The following is a 25798-nucleotide window of genomic DNA, read 5'->3' as shown; positions in this document are numbered from 1 at the left end:
AGTAAATTAGAAAGCTGTTTAAAATTGCATGCTCTTTCTAAATCATGAAAGAAAAGAATTGGGTTTCATGTCCCTTTTTAAGGGTCCTGAGAACTGGAGTTGAGAAACACAGCTCTATAGTCAGAGTGGTTGTAGAACTTCTAAAATAGGAAATGTGGGGTTATTTCTATGGAGAAAAGGAGATTTAATCTCCTGCAACGGAAACGTTTTTTCACTGTAAGAGCAATAAAATTGTGGAACTCATTACCAAAGGAGGTAGTGAATGCCAATACCATAGATATATTTAAAAATAGTCTGGATAAATTTCTGTATATAAACAAAATTCATGGATATGATTGCTAGTATTAAATGGGTCACATTTCAATGGGGTTATTTAAGCTTAACTGGATCTTTTTGAAAGTATTTTAGATTTGTATAGGTTGAACTCGATGGACTTCAGTCTTTTTTCAACCTTATCTATTATGTTACTATGTTACTATGTATGAGATGAATGTTGGGATGCAACTACAGTGATTAAGGTATCCTGCAATACCCCCTCTAAAAACTGCCACTGCCTAAAGCAGATACTAAAGAAAGTCATAATTATTTCTTGGTGGCCCAAATATTCATGTAATTTCGGTGACCAGGAGAGGTTTCATTTTCTCTAATTAGCTCTATTTACCCACAGGATGATGAGTTTGTAAACAAGAAAGAGCAGGCGATGAAAAGTCTCACTGATACATTTGTAAGTATACTTAATGTCATGTTCTGTGGGTGTGTCAAACTCACACAACTCTGTATCTAACAATGACCCAATAATGCAACCCAACAATGTAGAATAGGAGTGGCAATATCAAGAAGAGTAGAGCTGACTGTCACTTTTTCAAGCAATTAAGAAAAGCTCTTTTGGTCACATTATTGATATACTATCTATAACTATAAAATAAAGCAAACAGATGCTGGTAAACGTGACTTCTTTTCTCAAAAAATGTATATGGTTCTGATGCCAGTAGACGAAAAATACAGAAATAAATAAAATGAGAGCTCCCAATACTGTATTATATATATATATATATATATATATATACATAAACATAAATTTAGCATGCTATGTGATTGTGTAAGAAAAAAAAAATAGTAGCAATAATTAATAACACATAATGGCAAAATAATAATATCATCCATCAAATTATAAATCAACAACAAATCCAAGGTTTTATAGTATATGTCTCCTTGTTGTGCTGTCTTTTTAATTTAGTTTATGTTGGAGCTGCAAGGCATGTCCCACACAAGTGTTACTTTACCTACTTTACTTAGCTGTGTTTTGTATGTTTATCTTTCGTAGTTTAGTTTAAATGTGTGTGTGTGTGTGTGTCTATCTATCTTTTTCTCTCTCTCTCTCTCTCTCTCTCTCTCTCTCTCTCTCTCTCTCTCTCTCTCTCTCTCTCTCTCTCTCTCTCTCTCTCTCTCTCTCTCTCTCTCTCTCTCTCTCTCTCTCTCTCTCTCTCTCTCTCTCTCTCTCTCTCTCTCTCTCTCTCTCTCTCTCTCTCTCTCTTTCTCTCTCTTTCTCTCTCTTTCTCTCTCTTTCTCTCTCTTTCTCTCTCTTTCTCTCTCTTTCTCTCTCTTTCTCTCTCTTTCTCTCTCTTTCTCTCTCTTTCTCTCTCTTTCTCTCTCTTTCTCTTTCTCTCTTTCTCTCTTTCTCTCTTTCTCTCTTTCTCTCTTTCTCTCTTTCTCTCTTTCTCTCTTTCTCTCTTTCTCTCTCTCTCTCTTTCTCTCTCTCTCTTTTTCTCTCTCTTTTTCTCTCTCTTTTTCTCTCTCTTTTTCTCTCTCTTTTTCTCTCTCTTTTTCTCTCTCTTTTTCTCTCTCTTTTTCTCTCTCTTTTTCTCTCTCTCTTTCTTCTCCAAATTAATTTATTAATTAAATTAGAGAAACCTCTGACTGTTCAGTTGTATACTCCCTTTAAATAAGCTATACCCTAATGGGGAAAAAAGGAGATAACTCAGACCAGAAGTTAAAAAGGTGCGGGAGAAATGTTTCCCAAATAAGAAACCTGTCTGTGATCACTGTCAGGGAACTACATGAAACTTCCTGTAGCAAAAATGGTTATGGATTTAATCTGACCAAGAAAATTCTGTAAAAAATGTCAATCAGTAGGATGAACAAATACATTTCAATAATAATTCTAATAAGTTACAGATAATACAGATAAATAGCACATCTCATCTTTATCGTGGTATTTTATATACAATTATTAATATATTATTTTATTATTATTATTATTACAACATTCTCTTAGAACACATTCTAAAATTAAACTGTAAGACTAGGTCCATAGCAACTAATTGATCATTCTAGAATTTCAAGCTCTCTCTTTGTAGCTATGGCTCAATCAGTGATGTGCAGTCACTAGAGGCAGGTGAGGCAGTGCTTCACCTCTCATATGGGCAAAAATATATTTTTTTTATTGGCTTTAAAAAAAAAATTGTAATTTTTTTTCCCAGCATTTTTTTTTCTCACAGCTATATGTTGTGCAATGAAGAGGCACAAGCAGGTCTGCCCACCATTACACAACATGCTGCGCCATCTACTGGATGCAAGTGGTTAAGATCATCGCATGGCCCATTAACTGCTTATTTGAGGCAGTCCTATTTGGGCTGAACCAATCCAGCGAGAGGCATTAGTAAGTGGAACATAGGGTTGGGGCTGGATGTTAAATCATATAAAACAAAACAAAAACGGAAAAAAACAACTTTAATATATTTTGTTGCTGTCCTGTGAACCTGCTAGCTTTGCTAAAGTGAAAAAGAGAGTTCTGTTCTTCCCCTCTAAGTGCAGTGGAATGTTCCACTGTCACTTCCTGAATCCTTCCAGAGCAGGAGAGAGGCACAGAGAGCAGTGTTTCACCCACATCTTATTAAAGTAAGATTTTACTGATAGGGATTCTGTTAGTGAAAATGATAATTTAATGAATGTGGTTTAGTGTTTGTTTACTCTTTTACAGCAGGGTCGTTTTTGTATTTTGTTTACTCAAACTTTACACCCACTAACTTAGCAGCTTGCCTCTGTACTTCACACTAAATTATAGACTAATTTTCTGAACTCTCTGTAGCTCTGCTGTTTTATTACTTTAAAATGCTGTGGTCCCTCTCCCCCCCCCCTTGTGTGTGTGTGTGTGTGTCTCTCTCTCTCTATCTATCCATCTCTCTCCTTATGTGTTGTTCTCCCCCATGGTCTCTTTCTCTCTCTGTCTCTCTTCCTCCCCCTCTGACTCTCATCCCTTATGTAATGAAAGAATCTATAAGCATAATTTGCAGCATTAAAGTAAAAAGTATGTTTTAGACATATTTTAATGGGCATGGATTTCTAGATCTCATAATCAGAGCAAGCATTGTGTTATCTGGCAAGAGTTTATGTTACAATCCTTTAAACTAAAATCAGATGTTTACTAAGTTGACCAGTTTTCCAAGACACCATTTAAAGGGACATGAAACCCATATGAAACCCATATGCAAATTTAAATAACTTTCCAATTTACATCTAATATCTAATTTTCTTCATTCTTTTGATGTCCTTTGTTGAAAATCATATCTAAATATGCTCAGTAGCTGCTGATTGGTGGCTGCACATAGATACCTCATGTGATTGGCTCACCCATGTGCATTGCTATTTCTTCAACAAAGGATATCTAAAGAATGAAGGCGTATCCTGCCACTGCCTCACCAGCCTCTGACGTCACTGCACGTCACTGGGCTCAATACTGCAAGTTTGTAGCACTGGCGCTACATTGCAGATGCTGTCTCTTCATTTCTGGGTCATTTTTTTATGTCTGTCCCACTTCAGGATGTGTACAAGCCACAGAGGAAATACAAGAGGCATGGGGACAGCACAGAGCTGACTGATGAAGAGTCTCGTGTACATTCCACTCTACTGGAATACGGAAGGTACTTAACATTCTCAGTTATAACACAGATATTAAAGAACCTTGTGCCGTTCAGTTATAATTTTCTGCCTTTAGATGCCATTATCATTTTGACTGCACTGTTTTGGAACTACATTTCCCATGATGCTCAGAAGCCTAAAGAGTGTCTCAGCATCATGGGAAATGTAGTTCCAAAACATCTGGGGACCCAAGGTTGCTGACCCCTGTCCTAGCTCACTCATGTCTTTATTTTTTAAACCATTTTCATTCAATCCACTGGAGATGTCCAGAGGAAACTCTGCTGCTTGATTGTGTTTCAAATTCTGAGGTTACTGAGTGTATTTACAGTATCCCACAAAAGTGAGTACTCCCCTCACATTTTTAAATATTTTATTATATCTTTTCATGTGACAACACTGAAGAAATGACACTTTGCTACAATGTAAAGTAGTGAGTGTACATAGCAGTTTAAATTTGCTGTCCCCTCAAAATAACTCAACACACAGCCATTAATGTCTAAACCGTTGGCAACAAATGTGAGTATACCCCTAAGTGGAACTGTCCAAATTGGGCCCAAAATTTCAATATTTTGTGTGGCCACCATTATTTTCCAGAACTGCCTTAACCCTCTTGGGCATGGAGTTCACCAGAGCTTCACAGGTTGCCACTGAAGTCCTCTTCCACTCCTCCATGACAACATCACAGAGCTGGTGAATGTTAGAGACCTTGCCCTTTCCCACCTTCCGTTTCAGAATGTCCCACAAATGCTCAATAGGGTTTAGGTCTGGAGAAATGCTTGGCCAGTCCATCACCTTTCCCCTCAGCTTTTTCGGCAAGGCAGTGGTCGTCTTGGAGGTGTGTTTGGGGTCGTTATGTTGGAATACTGCCCTGCAGCCCAGTCTCCGAAAGGGAGGGGATCATGCTCTGCGTATTTCACAGTACATATTGGCATTCATGGTTCCCTCAATGAACTGTAGCTCCCCAGTGCCGGCAGCACTCATGCAGGTCCAGACCATGACACTCCCACCACCATGCTTGACTTTAGACAAGACACACTTGTCTTTGTACTCCTCACCTGGTTGCCGCCACACACGCATGACACCATCTGAACCAAATCAGTTTATCTTGGTCTCATCGGACCACAGGACATGGTTCCAGTAATTCATGTCCTTAGTCTGCTTATGTTCAGCAAACTGTTTGCAGGCTTTCTTGTGCATCATCTTTAGAAGAGGCTTCCTTCTGGGACGACAGCCATGCAGACCAATTTGATGCAGTGTACGGCATATGGTCTGAGCACTGACAGGCTGACCCCCCACCCCTCCAACCACTTCAGCAATGCTGGCAGCACTCATACGTATATTTCTCAAAGACAATCTCTGGATATGACGCTGAGCATGTGCACTCAACTTCTTTGGTCGATCATGGCGAGGCCTGTTCTGAGTGGAACCTGTCCTGTGAAACAGCTGTATGGTCTTGCCCATTGTGCTACAGCTCAGTTTAAGGGTCTTGGCAATCTTCTTATAGCCTAGGCCATCTTTATGTAGAGCAACAATTCTTTTTTTCAGATCCTCAGAGAGTTCTTTGCCATGAGGTGCCATGTTGAACTTCCAGTGACCAGTATGAGAGAGTGTGAGAGCGATAACACCATATTTAACACACCTGCTCCCCATTCACACCTAAGACCTTGTAACACTAACGAGTCACATGACACCGGGGAGGGAAAATGGCTAATTGGGCCAAATTTGGAAATTTCCACTTAGGGGTGTGTACTCACTTTTGTTGCCAACGGTTTAGACATTAATGGCTGTGTGTTGAGTTATTTTGAGGGGACAGCAAATTTACACTGTTATACTACTTTACATTGTAGCAAAGTGTCATTTCTTCAGTGTTGTCACATGAAAATATATAATAAAATATTTACAAAAATGTGAGGGGTGTACTGACTTTTCTGGGATACTGTATCAGACTACATGAGAGACAGACATTGTATGTGACTCCTGCCTGTGTCTGTAATATATTGTTTTTCTGCTGCGTTAAAATATTATACTTTGTAATACTGTTAGCAGTTTCTATATACAGAACAGATATCCAAAAACCCATATAGATCCCATTGATCCCTAGTCCACATTCTCAATATGCATTTCTAAACTGTTTAAACCCATCTAGGTGGCATATACCAAAAGGCAGCACATTCCAGAATAATCTGAAACCAATTTATCTAAGAGAACGTTTTGAAACTATGTTATGGCGGGAATCATCTTCAAGAGATTGTAAATGGGAACTTGGATTTAGCGAGATTAGTTAAATAAGGTAGAGGCAATGAGGCCGATTTATCAAGGGCTGAATCGCCCCTGATGCCCCTGTTTCCGCATGAGCCTTCAGGATCGCCGGAAACAGCAGTTAACTGGTCCGCTGCCTCTGAGGCTGCGGAGCTCAATCCGCCCGATCCTATACAATTGGGTTGATTGACACCTCCTACTAGTGGCCAATTGGCCGCGAATCTGCAGGGGGCAGCATTGCACAAGCAGTTCGCCAGAACTGCTGTCGGCATTCAGCGATGTCTGGCGGATATGCTACAGCGTATCATGTTCGTCAGACTTTGATAAATCGTCCCCAATAAATTAATAAGATATAGCCAAAAGTATAAGGACACCTAACCAGGACACCTATATGAGCTTGTTGGACGTCTCATCCAACAAGCTCATGTGAAAAAGTGTTCTCCTGGCACTGCCAGATAGTGAAGCGTTTCCACAGGTCCATTGGCACTGGCAGCGAGCTGTATATCACTAAAGCCAAAGCTTGGCATTCTGCATATTGTTGTGAGGCTTGTGTTCTAGCTGCTCGGCCATGGAAATCCATTGCATGAAGATCCTGACGCACAGCTCTTGTGCTAAAGTTGCATCAAGAGGCAGCTTGGAACTAGTGAACGTACTGAGTAATGCAACAAATGATATGTGAGTGTTTTTATATGCTACAAATGATATGTGAGTTTTTTATATGCTACAAATGATATGTGAGTTTTTTATATGCTACAAATGATATGTGAGTTTTTTATATGCTACAAATGATATGTGAGTTTTTTATATGCTACAAATGATATGTGAGTTTTTTATATGCTACAAATGATATGTGAGTTTTTTTATATGCTACAAATGATATGTGAGTTTTTTATATGCTACAAATGATATGTGAGTTTTTTATATGCTACAAATGATATGTGAGTTTTTTATATGCTACAAATGATATGTGAGTTTTTTATATGCTACAAATGATATGTGAGTTTTTTTATATGCTACAAATGATATGTGAGTTTTTTTTATATGCTACAAATGATATGTGAGTTTTTTATATGCTACAAATGATATGTGAGTTTTTTTATATGCTACAAATGATATGTGAGTTTTTTTATATGCTACAAATGATATGTGAGTTTTTTTATATGCTACAAATGATATGTGAGTTTTTTTTATATGCTACAAATGATATGTGAGTTTTTTATATGCTACAAATGATATGTGCGTTTTTTATATGCTACAAATGATATGTGAGTTTTTTTATATGCTACAAATGATATGTGAGTTTTTTTATATGCTACAAATGATATGTGAGTTTTTTTATATGCTACAAATGATATGTGAGTTTTTTTATATGCTACAACTGATATGTGAGTTTTTTTTATATGCTACAAATGATATGTGAGGTTTTTATATGCTACAAATGATATGTGAGTTTTTTATATGCTACAAATGATATGTGAGGTTTTTATATGCTACAAATGATATGTGAGGTTTTTATATGCTACAACTGATATGTGAGTTTTTTTATATGCTACAACTGATATGTGAGTTTTTTTCATATGCTACAAATGATATGTGAGTTTTTTATATGCTACAAATGATATGTGAGTTTTTTTATATGCTACAAATGATATGTGAGTTTTTTATATGCTACAACTGATATGTGAGTTTTTGTTTATATGCTACAACTGATATGTGCGTTTTTTTATATGCTACAAATATGTGCGTTTTTTTATATGCTACAAATGATATGTGCGTTTTTTATATGCTACAAATGATGTGTGAGTTTTTTATATGCTACAAATGATATGTGAGTTTTTTATATGCTACAAATGATATGTGAGTTTTTTATATGCTACAAATGATATGTGAGTTTTTTTATATGCTACAAATGATATGTGAGTTTTTTTATTTGCTACAAATGATATGTGAGTTTTTTTATATGCTACAAATGATATGTGAGTTTTTTTTATATGCTACAAATGATATGTGAGGTTTTTTTATATGCTACAAATGATATGTGAGTTTTTTATATGCTACAAATGATATGTGAGTTTTTATATGCTACAAATGATATGTGAGTTTTTTATATGCTACAAATGATATGTGAGTTTTTTATATGCTACAAATGATATGTGAGTTTTTTATATGCTACAAATGATATGTGAGTTTTTTATATGCTACAAATATTAGTGAACTAGTTTAATAGAAAAACTGAATTTTAGATATTTTAGTAACTTGAAGTTATAGTGAATTTAGCCCAACATGGACTATGGCGCTTGTGTATTCTAGAGAGTATGCAACTCTGATGATATATCTAATCCGATGGGAGGGTGTTGGATGCATGTGTATATGAATCCTAGTCCCCCTACATGCTCAGTGGGTAGAGTAGAGTTGTCCTACGTTCTCTAGAACTCTGTGTTGTGTTTTCTATCTTTCCCTATATCCTTGCTTTTCTTTCCACACAGATTTTCTGCCTTTTTCATGTGAGTATACAGTTAAGGGTGTTTCAGAGAACTGGGTAGTGCATGAGATTTGTAGGTCCTTGTACCCATTGCAAATGGATTGATTTTACAAATGATATTTTGCTTCAAGTTGGCAAAACTTTAAAAGTTTATCAGTGAGCTCTATAGCAAATAAGAGTGACAGTAAAGTTTATAAAACAGGAATGTATTGGAATTTAATTAAACACTATAATAATCTGTTGGATAGATACTAACCTTGCCAGTGCCCTCTTTATGTTGTTTGGCTGTGTGTAATTTGCTCTATGTATCTTGGGGTTCTTCAGAGTACGGACTGAACATGATTTACATGTCACCACCCTCCAGGGTCTATTATAAGGAACAATGTCCATATGTTGAAGTCAAGAGGGTTCTAATTTGGATGAAAATTGTGCATTTCTAATGTTTACTGGCTTTTTTTAGGTTATGCTATTGATGCATACACTCTTTTTAAAGGATACTTGCCTATATTCTTGACACTTGTATTGGGCCTAAAATATTTTAGGGACATTTATTTTATTAAAGGGGTTGCAGGGACTTTACCTTAAGCCTGCCTTGGACAAGTGACTTACTGGGGGCATTCTTTTGATGTGAGCTTTTTTATTAACTAACGGCTAGATTTGGAGTTTGGCGTTAGCCGTGAAAACCAGCGTTAGAGGCTCCTAACACTGGTTTTAGGATAACTCCGGTATTTGGAGTCACTCAAAAAAGGGTCTAACGCTCACTTTTCAGCCGCGACTTTTCCATACCGCAGATCCCCTTACGTCAATTGCGTATCCTATCTTTTCAATGGGATCTTTCTAACTCCGGTATTTAGAGTCGTGTCTGAAGTGAGCGTTAGAAATCTAACGACAAAACTCCAGCCGCAGAAAAAAGTCAGTAGTTAAGAGCTTTTTGGGCTAACGCCGGTTCATAAAGCTCTTAACTACTGTACTCTAAAGTACACTAACACCCATAAACTACCTATGTACCCCTAAACCGAGGCCCCCTCACATCGCCGCCACTCGATTACATTTTTTTAACCCCTAATCTGCCGACCGCCACCTACGTTATACTTATGTACCCCTAATCTGCTGCCCCTAACACCGCCGACCCCTGTATTATATTTATTAACCCCTAATCTGCCGACCGCCACCTACGTTATACTTATGTACCCCTAATCTGCTGCCCCTAACACCGCCGACCCCTGTATTATATTTATTAACCCCTAATCTGCCCCCCACAACGTCGCCGTCAGCTACCTACAATAATTAACCCCTAATCTGCTGACCGCAAAGCGCCGCCACCTACATTATAGCTATGTACCCCTAATCTGCTGCCCCTAACCCCGCCGACCCCTATATTATATTTATTAACCCCTAATCTGCCCCCCCTCAACGTCGCCTCCACCTGCCTACACTTATTAACCCCTAATCTGCCGAGCGGACCCCACCGCTACTATAATAAAGTTATTAACCCCTAATCCGCCTCACTAACCCTATAATAAATAGTATTAACCCCTAATCTGCCCTCCCTAACATCGCCGACACCTAACTTCAATTATTAACCCCTAATCTGCCGACCGGAGCTCACCGCTATTCTAATAAATGTATTAACCCCTAAAGCCAAGTCTAACCCTAACACTAACACCCCCCTAAGTTAAATATAATTTTAATCTAACGAAATAAATTAACTCTTATTAAATAAATTATTCCTATTTAAAGCTAAATACTTACTTGTAAAATAAATCCTAATATAGCTACAATATAAATTATAATTACATTGTAGCTATTTTAGGATTAATATTTATTTACAGGCAACTTTGTAATTATTTTAACCAGGTACAATAGCTATTAAATAGTTAAGAACTATTTAATAGCTACCTAGTTAAAATAATTACAAAATTACCTGTAAAATAAATCCTAACCTAAGTTACAATTAAACCTAACACTATACTATCATTAAATTAATTAAATAAAATACCTATAATTACCTACAATTAAACCTAACACTACACTATCAATACATTAATTAAATACAATATCTACAAATAACTACAATGAAATAAACTAACTAAAGTACAAAAAATAAAAAAGAACTAAGTTACAAAAAATTAAAAAATATTTACAAACATAAGAAAAATATTACAACAATTTTAAACTAATTACACCTACTCTAAGCCCCCAAATAAAATAACAAAGACCCCCAAAATAAAAAATGCCCTACCCTATTCTAAATTACTAAAGTTCAAAGCTCTTTTACCTTACCAGCCCTGAACAGGGCCCTTTGCGGGGCATGCCCCAAGAAGTTCAGCTCTTTTGCCTGTAAAAAAAAACATACAATACCCCCCCCAACATTACAACCCACCACCCACATACCCCTAATCTAACCCAAACCCCCCTTAAATAAACCTAACACTAAGCCCCTGAAGATCATCCTACCTTGTCTTCACCTCACCAGGTATCACCGATCCGTCCTGGCTCCAAAATCTTCATCCAACCCAAGCGGGGGCTGGCGATCCATCATCCGGTGGCTGAAGAGGTCCAGAAGAGGCTCCAAAGTCTTCATCCTATCCGGGAAGAAGAGGCGATCCGGACCGGCAACCATCTTGATCCAACCGGCATCTTCTATCTTCATCCGATGACGACCAGCTCCATCCTGAAGACCTCCACCGCGGACCCATCTTCTTCCGGCGACGTCCAACTGAAGAATGACGGTTCCTTTAAGGGACGTCATCCAAGATGGCATCCCTCGAATTCCGATTGGCTGATAGGATTCTATCAGCCAATCGGAATTAAGGTAGGAATATTCTGATTGGCTGATGGAATCAGCCAATCAGAATCAAGTTATAGTAGCGCTCAGGTCCGCTCGGCAGATTAGGGGTTAATAAGTGTAGGCAGGTGGAGGCGACGTTGTGGGGGGCAGATTAGGGGTTAATAAATATAATATAGGGGTCGGCGATGTTAGGGCAGCAGATTAGGGGTACACAGGGATAATGTAAGTAGCGGCGGTTTACGGAGCGGCAGATTAGGGGTTAATAATAATATGCAGGGGTCATCGATAGCGGGGGCGGCAGATTAGGGGTTAATAAGTGTAAGGTTAGGGGTGTTTAGACTCGGGGTACATGTTAGAGTGTTAGGTGCAGACGTAGGAAGTGTTTCCGCATAGCAAACAATGGGGCTGCGTTAGGAGCTGAACGCGGCTTTTTTGCAGGTGTTAGGTTTTTTTCAGCTCAAACAGCCCCATTGTTTCCTATGGGGGAATCGTGCACGAGCACGTTTTTGAGGCTGGCCGCTTGCGTAAGCAACTCTGGTATCGAGAGTTGAAGCTGCGTTTAAATATGCTCTACGCTCCTTTTTTGGAGCCTAACGCAGCCTTTATGTGGACTCTCAATACTAGAGTTATTTTTATGGTGCGGCCAGAAAAAAGCCGGCGTTAGCTTTTCGGGTCGTTACCGACAAAACTCCAAATCTAGCCGAAAGTGTCCACAGCACCCACGCTTCAATTCTCTTTATTCAAGCATTAAAAAAAACGAAAAAAGTGACATTTCGGGGACAGACCCCGTAATCATGCATAGGTTAAAACAGGCTGCTGAACTGGCTTTTAAACTCTCATAATTTGCGCCATTCTGATAATTTCTTATTAAATAGCTCCATCTAGTGGATGCTTTACACATGGCAGCTAATACAACCAACAAAGTTACCATATATTCAATATACATGTAAATATGATATTTGTTACAGTATCAAACCAAATTTGTAAAAAAAAGTTAAAATCAAATGTACAGAGCTGTATGACACCTATGTTCCATATACAGGTCCTACATTCACATAATGCCTACATAAATACTGAAAGATCCTAATCCTTGTTTAACCCTTTCTCTATCCATGCAATTCCTGGGGTGCTGCACATGTTCTATTATCTGCCACCTCAGTTGGCTAATTTGGTGACCCTGTTCAAAAAAATGACTGGAAAGGGGGGCCCTCACGATTGTTGCATCTGATGTTTGAGCGGTGCTGGCTCATTCTATCCCTGACCTTACTTGTCGTCTCCCCTATGTAAACAAGGGAGCACGGACACTTAATTAAATAAACTGCATATGTAGTCTCACATGTGTAATAACCATTTATCCTAAACTTCTTTCCTTCATGTGGGTGATAGAAATTTTCTCCCTTTATAATGGAATTACAGCTTGTGCAATTAAGGCAGGGATAGCTACCTGTTTTCTTAGTACTGAGATATGTTTGCCCCTTATTTTTACTGGGGCCTATGTATGTCTTCACCAAATGGTCCCTCAGATTCTTTACTCTTCTATGAGCCATCAGAGGGGGAGATTTTAATATTTCAATCCCCTCATTACATTTACTCAATATGTGCCAGTGTTTGTGAATGATTCCTGAGATCTGATTACTCATTGGATTATATTGGGACACAAAGACCATCCTCTCTTCCCCCTTGGGTTTACCTCTAGGTACATGTTTTTTTTTAGTATCTCTTCCTTATTTTGGGATACTAAGGTCTCTGGGTACCCTCTCCCCACAAATTTTTGGGACATTTCTTCTAATCTTTTCTCTAAGTTTTTTTCCTCACTGACAATTCTTTTACTCAAAGTAATTGGCTCTTGGGCAGGGAATTAACCAATGACCTTGGATCGAAACTATCATATTGAAGGAGAGTGTTCTTATCTGTCTCTTTTACATATATACCAAAAGTTAACTTATTGCCGTCTTCACACACTCTAGTATCCAGAAATGTCACTGTTTCCTCACTGTAATCAACAGTGAAATCCAACCCTGCCATAGAAGTATTTAATTCATAGACAAACTCCAGAAGGGATCCACTGTCCCCCTACCATATGCCAAAAACGTTATCTATGTACCGCCACCATATGGCACCATATCTGACAAAAAATATATTCTTATTCTTTTATTATTTAGCCTCCCTTTGTCTTCACGTGCACCGATACATTGTTTGTGCTGTACCTATTGAATTGTGTGAGCTTTTTATTAGAGGGAAAGCATCTGATCTGATGACTTACACATTAAAACTTGAAATTTTAATGTGGCTGCTAGGAACATGCTTCTGGTGCAGGGTGTCATGCAGCTTATTAAAGGGGTTGCAGAGGACATGCATCTTATGTGAGCTCTCATTTTGTTTGTATGCAATTATTTAACAGGGTTGTTAGAGGGTTACATATATTGTAAAGTCTCATTTTTGAGCAAATGGCTTATTAAAATAGAGAGGACTTGCATAATAAGAGGTCTCTTTGGAATGTAACTTTGAGAAGTGTTGCTGTAACATGCTTTCGATGAGAACCATGATGTTTTGAGTGCTTCTTAAAAAGGGTTGCTAGGGACTTGCATCTCTTGGAAGTTTTCATGTTTTGGAAATATAGTATCATAATGTGGTTGCTGGAAACATGTTTCTGATGTATATTTGATCAAAGTTTTCTCCTTAGCTTATTGCAGGGCATCTTGACTAATATGTGAAAAGCTGATAATTAGCTCACCTGTTCTATATTGCATTATTATCATTATTAATTCCAGACCTTTTCAGACTAATGAATAGGATTGTGATATTATTGTATTTAGTTGTGGGAAACAAAACTTTGAAGAACCCTGCCCTGAACTATGTTTGGTACTCTGCATGTGCTGCAAACTGTGCCTGGTACACAATATGTGTTGGAGGCTATGTCTGATTTCCTGTGTGCTTCTAGCTGTTTGTAACATACGGTCTCAGATGCATGTCTGATATGTGATTTTGTGAGATGCCCTGTGTGTGTGTGTTTTGGACTTGGTGTGATGTGAGTGTGCTCAGGGCTTTGTGTGATGCCACTTGTGTTCTGCAAGTTTTCATAATTGTCAAAATTTAAATTCAGTTGTATAAGCAAAAATGTTTCCGTAAAAAGTGATCAGTTTTCCTTCCATAATGCAGAGAGAGCCCACTACTTCATTCCTTACTGTTGGGAAATATAGCACCTGGCCACCAGGAGGAGGCAAATACACCCCAGCCAAAGGCTTAAATATCCCTCCTACTTCCCCTATCCCCCAGCCATTCTTTGCCTTTCGTCACTATAGGAGGTGGCAGACAAGTGTCAGAAGATTTGGATAGTCCTGTAATGGGTATGTTCCTTTCAAGAAAGGACTGAACTTTTAAGTAATCATGTCAACCTCTCAGTGAAGTATTGATGAAAGTTAGTCTGGAAATACAAAGAAAGTTTTTCTGCAAACCCACCCAGACAGCTCCTGAGCAACCAGTGTTGACGAGTTTCACTGCTTGCTGTTACACACTCAAGTCATGTCAGAAGCTTCGCTGCAAGACTGTCAGGGTTTTTTCCCTGATCTGTTTGCCATGTGCTGCTGGCAGCCATTTTACTCACCTCTCTTCCTGACTCTGGTGCATACTGTGTGATGCTGCTCATTTCCTGCACTTCCTTTTATGGCCAGACTGGTGTACATCATCCGTGTGAGACAGGATGCAGTCTCAGAATTGTGATGTCATCACTTATTATTTAAAGGGCCTCTGTTCAGTATGCTGTGTCCTTGCGTTGTCTCAGACCTGTTTGTGAGAGCTTCTGTGTATTACCTGGCTTGTTCCTGACTCTGCTGTTCTCCTTGTGCCTGATTCCGGCTCGTCTGAATTAGGGATGCACCGAAATTTCGGCCGCAGAAAGTTTCGGCCGAAAATGGCATTTTTGGCTATTTCGGTTTTCGGGTTTTTTGCCTGTTATTTTCGGTAAAATTATTGTATAGCATGTTTCAAATTTGATGCTAGCCTAGAGCTGCTGTTTAAGTTTATTACTTGACTTACTGTTCTGCATATAATGAGTTTTCTAGGACTATACTTTATTTGGATAATGGTAAAAAAAAACCTGTTAAATATGATTCTGTTACATAGAACTAAATGAAAAATAATACAGTATATTGATATTTATAATTGTTTTAAGTAGGGATGCACCAAAATTTTGGTCGCAGAAACATTTTGGCCAAAAATGGCATTATTTTTTGCCTGTTTTTTTTTTTTCTTGGTAAAATTATTGTGTAGCATATTATTGTTTTAAGATATTTTTGTCCAATTTTAGTGTGTTACTTTCAATAAAAGGGTGGGCTTTTTTTATTGGCTCTAATTATGCAAAAAAATAAAATAAAAAAGATTAATTTGAAAAAATAAATTTTCGGTATCAGTTTCGGTTTTCGGCCAAGTGCATCCCGGATTTTCGGATTCGGTTTCGGTCCAGAATTTTCATTTCGGTGCATCACTAGTCTGAATACTTGCTTTGGCTCCTGACTCGGCTTGTCTGACTACCAGCTCTGGTTTTGATTCCTGGCTTGTTATTTGACTTGTGGGCTTTTTATTATTTTTTGCTATTAATAAAGGTGTGATTATTTTTGCACTTCTTGTCTCAGTCTGATTCCTGGCACCCTGACAAAGACTGTCCAACTTGAGAGGCTGTGCCTGTTCCACAGCATGGATCCTGGAGGGTAAGACAGTTTTTATATATATATATATATATATATATACACTTTATCTATACAGGGTCACAATGTGGCTCCTTTATACCTCGATAGGATCAAGGGTTAATATCTCCTTCAGGGAGATTATTTGAACAGCTAGGGGTTATTTATAACTGCTTTAATGTGGAGTTTTTGGGGGCTCATAGACTGTGTGCTTTTGACTTGGAACAAACAGGTTTCACTTTTGTTTTTGAGTGTTGTGCAGCTCATAATAGCTTAGTGCCTTTTTTCATAGCAGGGAAAGTCCTGTCCTACGCTCCACGTGACGGGGTGCGATCTTTTCATTTCCTGCAGACATCATTCTTTAGGAGAGCGTTTTCATTGTTAGCTGTCTGGAACTAGGAGGTGGTGAGTGCCCCATCCATTGGGATTATAAAGGTGCCGTTTTTTGAATATAAGCATTTACTTTTTGTCTGTCCTTCTGTTAATATATATTAGCTATGGAGGACTCTGATACTACATTAGAAGGTTCCGCTCCTTCTGTAATGATTAATAATTCCTGTTTATATTGTGTGGAGGCAGTGGTTTACTCGCCTGCTCAATTTTGTTCCATTTGCCTAAGCACTGTTCTAAAATCTTAGAAGGGAGACAAGCCTGTTAATACTCATAGTGCTATTAGCCCCTCTGTGCCATCTACCTCTCAGGAATCTGGGTCCCAAGAGATTACTACCCTTTCTACTCTAGCCGCTCCACATGCAGTTTCCCGCGGCTCAACTAATCCTCCATCTGGATGGGGCATTTTTTCTGACAGACTTTACTCGCAGTTACAATCAGCTGTGTCTGCGGCCATTAGTGCCTTACCTTGCTCTAGCAAACATTAGAGAAAGGTTAAACATAGTTCTCCTGACCTAGAGTCATCTATATATTTGTCGAATTTAGCTACTATGTCCCAGCTATCCAAGGATGAGTTAACCTATGTAGCTTCAGAGGATGAACTTTCTGAGTCGGAGACTTCAGTTTCTAAACCTCCTTCAGCCGAGGAACCCTCCTTTAGATTTAAAATGGAGCATCTGCGTTTTTTACTAAAGAAGGTTCTGTCTACACTAGAGATTCCAGAGGCTACACTCCCTGAGGAACCTAAGATCCCTAAATTAGACAGGGTTTATGAAGACAGGAAGGTCCCTCTGACTTTTCCTGTGCCAGTTAAAGGGACAGTCTACACCAGAATTTTTATTGTTTTAAAAGATATATAATCCCTTTATTACCCATTCCCCAGTTTTGCATAACCAACACAGTTATATTAATATACTTTTAACCTCTGTGATTATCTTGTATCTAAGCCTCTGCAAACTGCCCCTTTATTTCAGTTCTTTTGACAGACTTGCAGTTTAGCCAATCAGTGCCTGCTCCCAGATAACTTCACGAGCACAGTGTTATCTATATGAAATACATGAACTAACACCCTCTAGTGGTGAAAAACTGTTAAAATGCATTCTGAAAAAAGGTGGCCTTCAAGGTCTTAGAAATTAACATAGGGACCTCTCTACTAAGAGAACAAAGCAAAATTGGTGATAAAAGTGAATTAAAAAATAGTTTAAAATTACATGCTCTATCTGAATCATGAAAGTTTATTTTGGCCTAGACTGTCCCTTTAAGATGGCAAACATTATTAGTAACGAATGGGAAAGAATAGGAGCTTCTTTTCCCCCATCGTCTACTTTTAAAAAATTATTCCCGGCCCCTTAATCTTAATTAGATTTGTGGGGCTCCATCCCTAAGGTGGATAGCGCTATTTCTACGCTGGCTAAGCGTACTACTATCCCTCTGGAGGATAGTTCTTCTTTTAGAGAGCCTATGGATAAGAAAATGGAAACTTTTCTGAGGAAGATGTTTCAACATACAGGGTTTTTATTTCAACTGGCGGCAGCTGTAGCCGCGGTTACTGGAGCAGCTACCTACTGATGCTACACTCTTTTGGAGCTCATTGAGGTGGAGACTCCCCTCAAGGATATTCGGGAGAGAATTAAGGCTCTGAGAATTGCTAACTTCTTCATCTGTGATGCGAATATGCAGATCATTCGCCTAAATGCAAAGGCTCTGGTTGAAGTCTTGGTCTGCAGATATGACTTCTAAATCCAAACTCCTTTCTTTTCCTTTCAAGGGGAAGATTTTATTTGGTCCAGGGCTGGACTCCATTATTTCTATGGTTACCAGAGGGAAAGGTGCCTTCCTACCGCAGGATAAGAAAAATAGGCCTAAGGGATGGCAATTGTCTAATTTTCGTTCCTTTTATTCTGACAAATCACAACAACAGCAATCCTCATCCAAGTCCGAGCAGCTCAAGAGTACTTGGAAGCTGGCTCAGTCCTGGGATAAGTCCAAACAGACTAAGAAGCCCACTGAGAACAAATCGGCATGAAGGGGCGGCCCCCGATCCGGGATCAGATCGAGTAGGGGGCAGACTGTCTCTTTTTTTCAGACGCTTGGTTCCAGGATGTACAGGATCCTTGGGTCCTGGAGGTTGTATCTCAAGGATACAGAATAGGATTCAAGTCTCATCTGCCCAGGGGCAGATTCATACTCCCCAATCGGTCTACAAGACCAGAAAAGAGGGCTGCCTATTTATGTTGCGTACGGGATCTCTCCTCTCTAGGAGTAATTATCCCGGTACCTACAGCAGAAAGAGGTTTGGAGTTTTATTCAAACCTTTTGTGGTTTCAAAGCAGAAGGGAACTTTTGTCCAATTCTGGATCTAAAGTGCCTAAACAAGTTTCTGAGTGTTCCCTCTTTCAAGATGGAGACAATAATGTCAATCCTTCCTCTGGTTCAGTAAAGACAGTTTATGACCCCCATTGGCCTGAAGGATGCTTCACGTTCCGATACACAGGGAACATTTTCAGTTCCCGAGGTTTGACTTTCAGGACCAGCACTTCCAATCAATAGCTCTTCCGTTCAGCCTAGCTACTGCTCCAAGGAAATTTACAAAGGATCTGGGAGCTCTTCTAGCTGTTGCCAGAACACGAGGTATTGCAGTAGCACCTTACCTGGACGATATCTTGGTGCAGGCACCATCTTTTCGTCTAGCGGAAGAACATTCAGAGTCCCTTCTCAATCTTCTTTGATTACATGGATGGAAGATGAACTTGGAAAAGAGTTCTCTTACTCCAAGTACAAGGGTAAATTTCCTGGGGATAATAATAGACTCCATATCCATGAGAATATTCCTCACAGATCAGAAACGTTGCAAGCTAACTACTGCATGTCTTGTCCTCCAGGTCTCCTTGAGACCCTCAGTGGCTCAGTGTATGGAGGTGATCGGACTCATGGTGTCCTGTATGGACATCATTCCTTTTGCCAGATTTCATTTCAGACCCTTACAACTGTGCATGCTGAGATAATGGAACAGCGACCATTCAGATCTGTCTCAACAGATTGTGCTGTTCTCTCTTTCGTTCTCTTGGTGGCTCTATCCAGATTATCTGTCCTAAGGCACATGCTTCTTGAGACCGTCCTGGGAGATTGTGACTACGGACGCAAGCCTTTCCAGCTGGGGAGCCATTTGTGGTGCCAAGAAAGCTCAAAGACTGTGGACTCAGGAGGAGTCCTCCCTTCGGATCAATATATTGGAACTCCAGGCAATCTTCAATGCCTTGAAGGCTTGGCCCTTTCTGGGTTCGTCCCAGTTTATCAGATTCCAATCAGACAATATAACCTCGGTTGCCTACATCAACCATCAGGGGGGAACGAGAAGTTCCTTGGCGATAAGAGAAGTATCTCCGATACTAGAGTGGGCGGAGACTCACAGATGTACGCTGTCAGCAATCCACATTCCGGGTGTGGACAACTGGGAAGCGAACTTCCTCAGCAGGCAATCCTTTCACCCAGGGGAATGGTCTCTCAACCCCGAGGTGTTTGCAGAGATATGCAGTGAGTTGGGGACGCTGGAGATAGATCTCATGGCATCCCGCCTCAATACCAAGCTACCCAGGTACAGGTCGAGGGATCCTCAGGTGGAATTTATAGATACCCTATCAGTACCATGGAGGTTCAGACTCATATATCTTTTTCCTCCATTACCGCTTCTCCCTCGTGTGGTGGCTCGCATCAAGCAGGAGTGAGCATCAGTGATTCTGATTGCTCCATCATGGCCGCAAAGGACGTGGTTTGCAGATCTGGTAGGGATGTCCTCAGTGGAGGTTACCTTGTCGTAGAGATCTGCTGATACAGGGTCCCTTCGTTCATCAAAATCTAGATTCTCTGAGGCTGACTGCGTGGAAATTGAACGCTTAATCTTAGCCAAGAGAGGGTTCTCTGAGAGTGTTATCGACACTGGTTCAAGCTTGTAAGCCAGTTACTCTTCGTATCTACCATAAGTTGTGGAGGACTTACTTGTACTGGTGTAAAGAGCGTGGTTTTTCCTGGCATAAGGTTAAGGTTGCCAGAATTTTATCTTTTCTCCAGGATGGACTGGAGAAGGGTCTGTCTATCTGCTAGTTCCCTGAAGAAACATATATCGGCCCTGTTGGTGTTACTGCACAAGAGATTGGCTGAGCTTCTAGATGTGCAGTCCTTTGTTTAGATCTGGGGCTCCGCCTTGGAACCTCAATCTTGTTCTTAGTGTTTTGCAGCATGCTTCGTTTGAGCCTATGCATACTGTTGACATTAAATTCTTATCTTGGAAGGTTCTTTTTTTGCTGGCTATTGCCTCTGCGCGCAGAGTTTCTGAGATTTCTGCTTTACATTGTGTCTCCCCTTATCTTGTTTTCCATGCTGATAAGGTGGTTTTACATACTAAATTATGGTTCCTCCCTAAGGTGGTGTCGGATTGTAACATTAATCAAGAAATTGTTGTTCCTTCCTTGTGTTCTAATCCTTCTTCAGCGAAGGAACGCTTGCTTCATGGTTCGTGCCTTGAAGTTCTATCTTTGGGCTACTAAGGAATTCAGACAATCTTCCTCTTTGTCATCTATACAGGGAAGCATAATGGGCAGAAGGCTACTACGACTTCCCTATCTTTCTGGTTGAGGAGTGTCATCCGCTTAGCTTATGAGACAGCGGGGCGACAGCCTCCTGAGAGGATAACGGCTCATTCCACTAGAGCAGTCGCTTCATCCTGGGCTTTTAAGAAAAACCTCTATGGATTTGTAAGGCGGCTACCTGGTCCTCCTTACACACTTTTTCTAAATTTTACAAGTTTGATCTGTTTGCTTTTGCTGAAGCAGCTTTTGGGAGAATAGTTTTGCAGGCTGTGGTGCCCTCAGAATAGGGTCTGCCTCTTTTTTTGTTCCCTCCCGTTATTCATTCAGTGTCCTCTGGAGCTTGGGTATAGTTTTCTCAACATTAAGGAATAAAGTTGTGGACTCTCCCTGCCTTATGGAAGGAAAAAATAATTAATGCTTACCAGATAAATTCCTTTCCTTCCTCGCCCGTAATTTATTTTTTGATGGGCGGCTCCCTTGTTATATTATTTCTTATGGCACCTTTATACCCTGATGTTTTTCCTACTTTTCCTTGTTCCCTCGGCAGAATGACTGGGAAAAAGGGGAAGTGGGAGGGATATTTAAGCCTTTGGCTGGGGTGTCTTTGCCTCCTCCTGGTGGTCAGGTGTTGTATTTCCCAACAGTAAGGAATGAAGTTGTGGGCTCTCCCTGCCAGGAAGTAAAGGAATTTATCTGGTAAGCATAAATTATGTTTTTCAATTTTCAATTATTTTTTTCCTGCACGTCAGATATTTGGAGCATCAATCCATACACTCACAGTCAAACATTTTGCCTGCTAGAGACTACAATGGGCCAGATTATAAATGGTGCGCCAACAGATTTTTTTCGCGATTACAAGATGAAAATGAAAAATTCAGGACTTGAAATATCACGACAGTGTTAACTTCTTCTCCCATAGTTTTAAATGGATCATGCTTTTAAAAACAAACTAACAGTAGTTTAAACATTCTTATATATTTGTATTAATATTTATATGAAATATTCTTATCAGACAATGTATATATGAGTGTAATGCTTTATTTAAATGTATTTATGTTATGTTTGGGGCATCTTTTTTTTTAGCCCTTAATCTGGCAAGTGCAAATGTTGTGTGCACTTGAGCACAACAGTTAACTTTCAACTTGTAATATGCAATGTAGTTATCGCGGTTGTGATATTGCTTATGGCGTTCCACGCTAACAATATTGCGCCACTTATAATCTAGCCCAGTGGCTTTTGTCGGTCTGGCTATAACTCAATTTGCCTATTTAATTCTGCTCTGAATACCATGTGCTTATAAAACCTAAATGAAACAGTGATAGCTTTTACTAGAAGCATCTTTCTATTGCAAAAAGATATCTTTTCAAATTGACTTATGTCCATTTTAGACCAATAGTCCATGCTATATTTGGCAATATGGGTTTCACGGTGCTCCTTTTGCCTCTTCCTCAGTAACCTCCTAATTAATTGGTTAATGTCATAAATGTCCTGTTCTCTAATAATGCCTTGTAACGTAACGTGAGTTTTTTTCATTTTACTCCTAGGCGCTATGGAATCAGCAAGCAAAACAAGGCGGAGAAGGTACAGAAACTGCATTACTTTTACTCAAAGGCAAAGATAAATTACTAGAGGGGTTTAAATAACGTTTTTTTAAAATAAATACAAATAAATAAATAAATACTATAAAAAATTGTTACTGAATAAAGAGGATTTATCTAACGGGCTGTGAAACACTAAATGCAATTTCCCATGCAAGTTTTAAATGCACAGTGAAACAACTGCAGTGAACTTTAATCTAGAGACTAATGGGGATTATATAGCTGCAGTGTATAACACTGTTACAGACTGCTGCCATAGTGTACTCAGGACATGTGCACGCTCCTGAACCTGCCTAGATATGCACTTTAAAGGGACAGTAAAGTCAAAATTAAACTTTCATGATTCAGATGTTTTAATGTGACATAAAACCCCACAAATTCAAGATTCAGATTGTGTAATTTTTTTTAAAAAAACTTTCCTACTTCTATTATGAAATTTACTTTGTTCTGTTTGTATCCTTTGTTGAGTAACATAGGAACGTGTAGGAGCTTGCTCTTAACTTGAGCAAAATATGGCAGTTTTATAACTGTTTGCAAGTACAGTAGAGGGGAGCAGTGTTTCCTGCAATGTGCTGCTCCAGAATTGTGATATCTCTTCAACAAAGAGTACCATAAGAACAAGGTAATTTTAATAACAGAAGGAAAATCTATATATATATTTTTTTTTTAAATTGTACATTCCATCTGAATCGCAAAATAAAAAATGTTGGGTTCTCTGTCCCTTTAACCCCTTTGTTACCAGGAATTTCAGAGAAAAACTTTCCCTAAGTAAAAAAGCAGCATTTTTCCTACCACTCTGTTTAAACAGAACCTCTGTTTTGTTTTGTTTTTTTAATTTACTGAAATTATTTACACACAACTACTGCAGTCATTAAACGGTTGTAAAAGCGTCAATGGTGGCCGGAAAGGGAGGAGCTAGCAGCAACGTGGGACGCTAGCACCGAGCTCAGGGATTTTTGAGCTCTAGAGATCTAACCTACCTGCGTTATTCCTTGGCCGGGTGACTCACACTGGCCCGGATATACACTAGCAGAGCCCGGCTGCCGGGTGGCAGATTGACTCAGTTGCAGAGTCGCGACGCCAAGGGGCGTTCAATTACAAGCACAAGAAGGATAACAACCTCTCTGACTACCTGTTTGGAGACATCCGACATCCGAGTGTGGCAGTGTTTGGCGGCGGAGCGGAACCGGTAGATCTGATTCTACAGATTTGTGTTGCACCCCTGGAGGTGCCTAAGCTCGACAAGTCTCCTACTCACTCGGAACCTAAGGATAACATCTGGTCCGGTGTTGATTTGTTTGGTCCTGACAGGGGAGCGAAAGCGAAGGAGCAGGCTGAGGGCAAGGCTGTAGCCGCAGAGGTGTCTGTGTTCGGCGGCCTTAACACACAGCGCTCCTGGATGATCCCCCCTTCACTGAATAGCAGTACAAAGGCCCCCGGCTGCATCAAATAGGACCTGGTTGTTGGAGACCGGCTTGTATCAACAAGGTATTGTGTTTTCATTCAGACGGAGTGCCGGAAGAAGCAGGTACTACGGGCAAGGCTCGTTTATTTCTGACTACCCCCTCTTTACTGTGTTAAGTGCCCCAAATCTTTAATGACACTCAAGCTAGGTCCCCCTGGAATCTAGAGCTGGACTGTAAGCTGGGAACATAAGCCTGGCCAGGGATAAAGGGGAAGTCTGATTGCCGCTAGTTGTTTGAAGGCTACAGGTTAAAACTCCCTCATAGATCGCCCCAATGTTCCCTATACTATAGTTGGTTAACTGGACTTTAAGCGGGCAAGAGCTGAGGGCTGAGGGTATGGATCAAACAAAGCCCTTAAAAGCTGATAAATGGTTAAACGAGTAAGCTAGTAGCCTAAATCTGTAAATCTCTCTCTGGTACAAAACCCTAAAATCAAGGGATATTCTACAGGACCCCCTAAAGTAACAACAAGAGGACCACTGCTTTGAGATGTGAAAAGGGGTGAGGTGGTAGGAAAGTGTTGCCCTCTGAAGGCAAAGTCCCCCTGGAAATAATTCGTAGCTGATTACAGAGAGGATATATTATCAGAATAAGACCTGAGACATTAAATCAATCCAGTGACTTTAAAGCTCCAGAATAAAGACTGCATTAGAGTGTTCTCTAAATATCAGAACTTTATAAGCTGAATGTGATTTGCTTAGTGTAACAGAGAACTAGCCTATCAGAGTCCACTTAGGGTTATATACCCTAAATATAAACATAAAAGAGTGGTCACATTCTGTTATGTAGCACTTCTCATAACAACTCTGCTGCAGTTCTTGCTATGGGTATATAAGGTTTTTTCTCAAGTGTACCTGTCTCCACAGACAAGAAATAGTTTACTGGTTAAGTTTTATGCATATTAAGGGTCTGGTCTTTCTCTGTTTTTTTTTCTTTTACTTTTTTTCTCTCTCATTCTCCAGAAGTATATAGCTGACTGCGTGCTAAAAACGTTTGTTTTCTGATATTGTGGCAAACTACAGAATTATTATTGGGAAGTGTAATAAGGTTTTTAAAGCGGCAGAGACACTGTTCTTTTTTGCCTTTTTCTTTTTTTCCTTTTTTTTTTTTTTTTTCTCTATTCCTCTCCTTCTTCACTCTCACTTTGCTGTGTTTTTTCTTTTTTTTGCTTTCATATAATTTTTTTTTTCACACAAAAGTATTACTGTAACAAGAAAGTTTATATTGATAAATAGTTTCTGTTGACCTTTACTACTAATTAAGAGGTTGGAATATATGTAGTTAAGTTTTGCACAAAATATCACTATTGTGTTCCGGCTGGTATTGTTTTCAACCAGCAGGAAAGGGGAAGGGGATCTTAAGAGTTTGTTTTTCTTCTTCTTCTAATTTCCCTCTCTTGGGACACGCTTGCACGATATCTGTTGTTGATACCACGATATACACTCATAAAGTAGAGAGGGCATAAAAACCTTAGTTGACAAGACATTAGTACTATAAACCTAAATTTGAAAACTGGTCCCTCTGTTTGACAGATTTATTTACCTATATGGAAAGATATATTTCACATTCCAAAACACTCTCACCTAACATGCCGCCTAAACCGAAGGAGAAAAAACTTAAACCTAA

The 25798-nt window shown here is 39.4% G+C and overlaps 1 protein-coding gene across 2 annotated transcripts in view; it reads left to right on the top strand.

Moving 5' to 3' along the window:
- Positions 1-25798, top strand: part of CCDC93 (coiled-coil domain containing 93) — a 141638-nt gene that overhangs the window by 7869 nt on the left and 107971 nt on the right. Inside the window, exons 6-9 of one of the 2 annotated variants that reach the window (XM_053698012.1) lie at positions 668-724; positions 3820-3920; positions 8664-8681; positions 22653-22689. In XM_053698012.1, the coding sequence (XP_053553987.1) occupies positions 668-724; positions 3820-3920; positions 8664-8681; positions 22653-22689 (213 nt within the window). The remainder of the gene's footprint in view (positions 1-667; positions 725-3819; positions 3921-8663; positions 8682-22652; positions 22690-25798) is intronic. The other variant, XM_053698013.1, reaches the window with a different exon arrangement.

This window comes from Bombina bombina, chromosome 1 (assembly GCF_027579735.1).
Source record: "Bombina bombina isolate aBomBom1 chromosome 1, aBomBom1.pri, whole genome shotgun sequence".
Taxonomy (NCBI): Eukaryota; Metazoa; Chordata; class Amphibia; order Anura; family Bombinatoridae; genus Bombina; species Bombina bombina.
The sequence above is the reverse complement of the archived record's forward strand: the minus strand, read 5'-3'. Positions and strand labels throughout refer to the sequence as shown.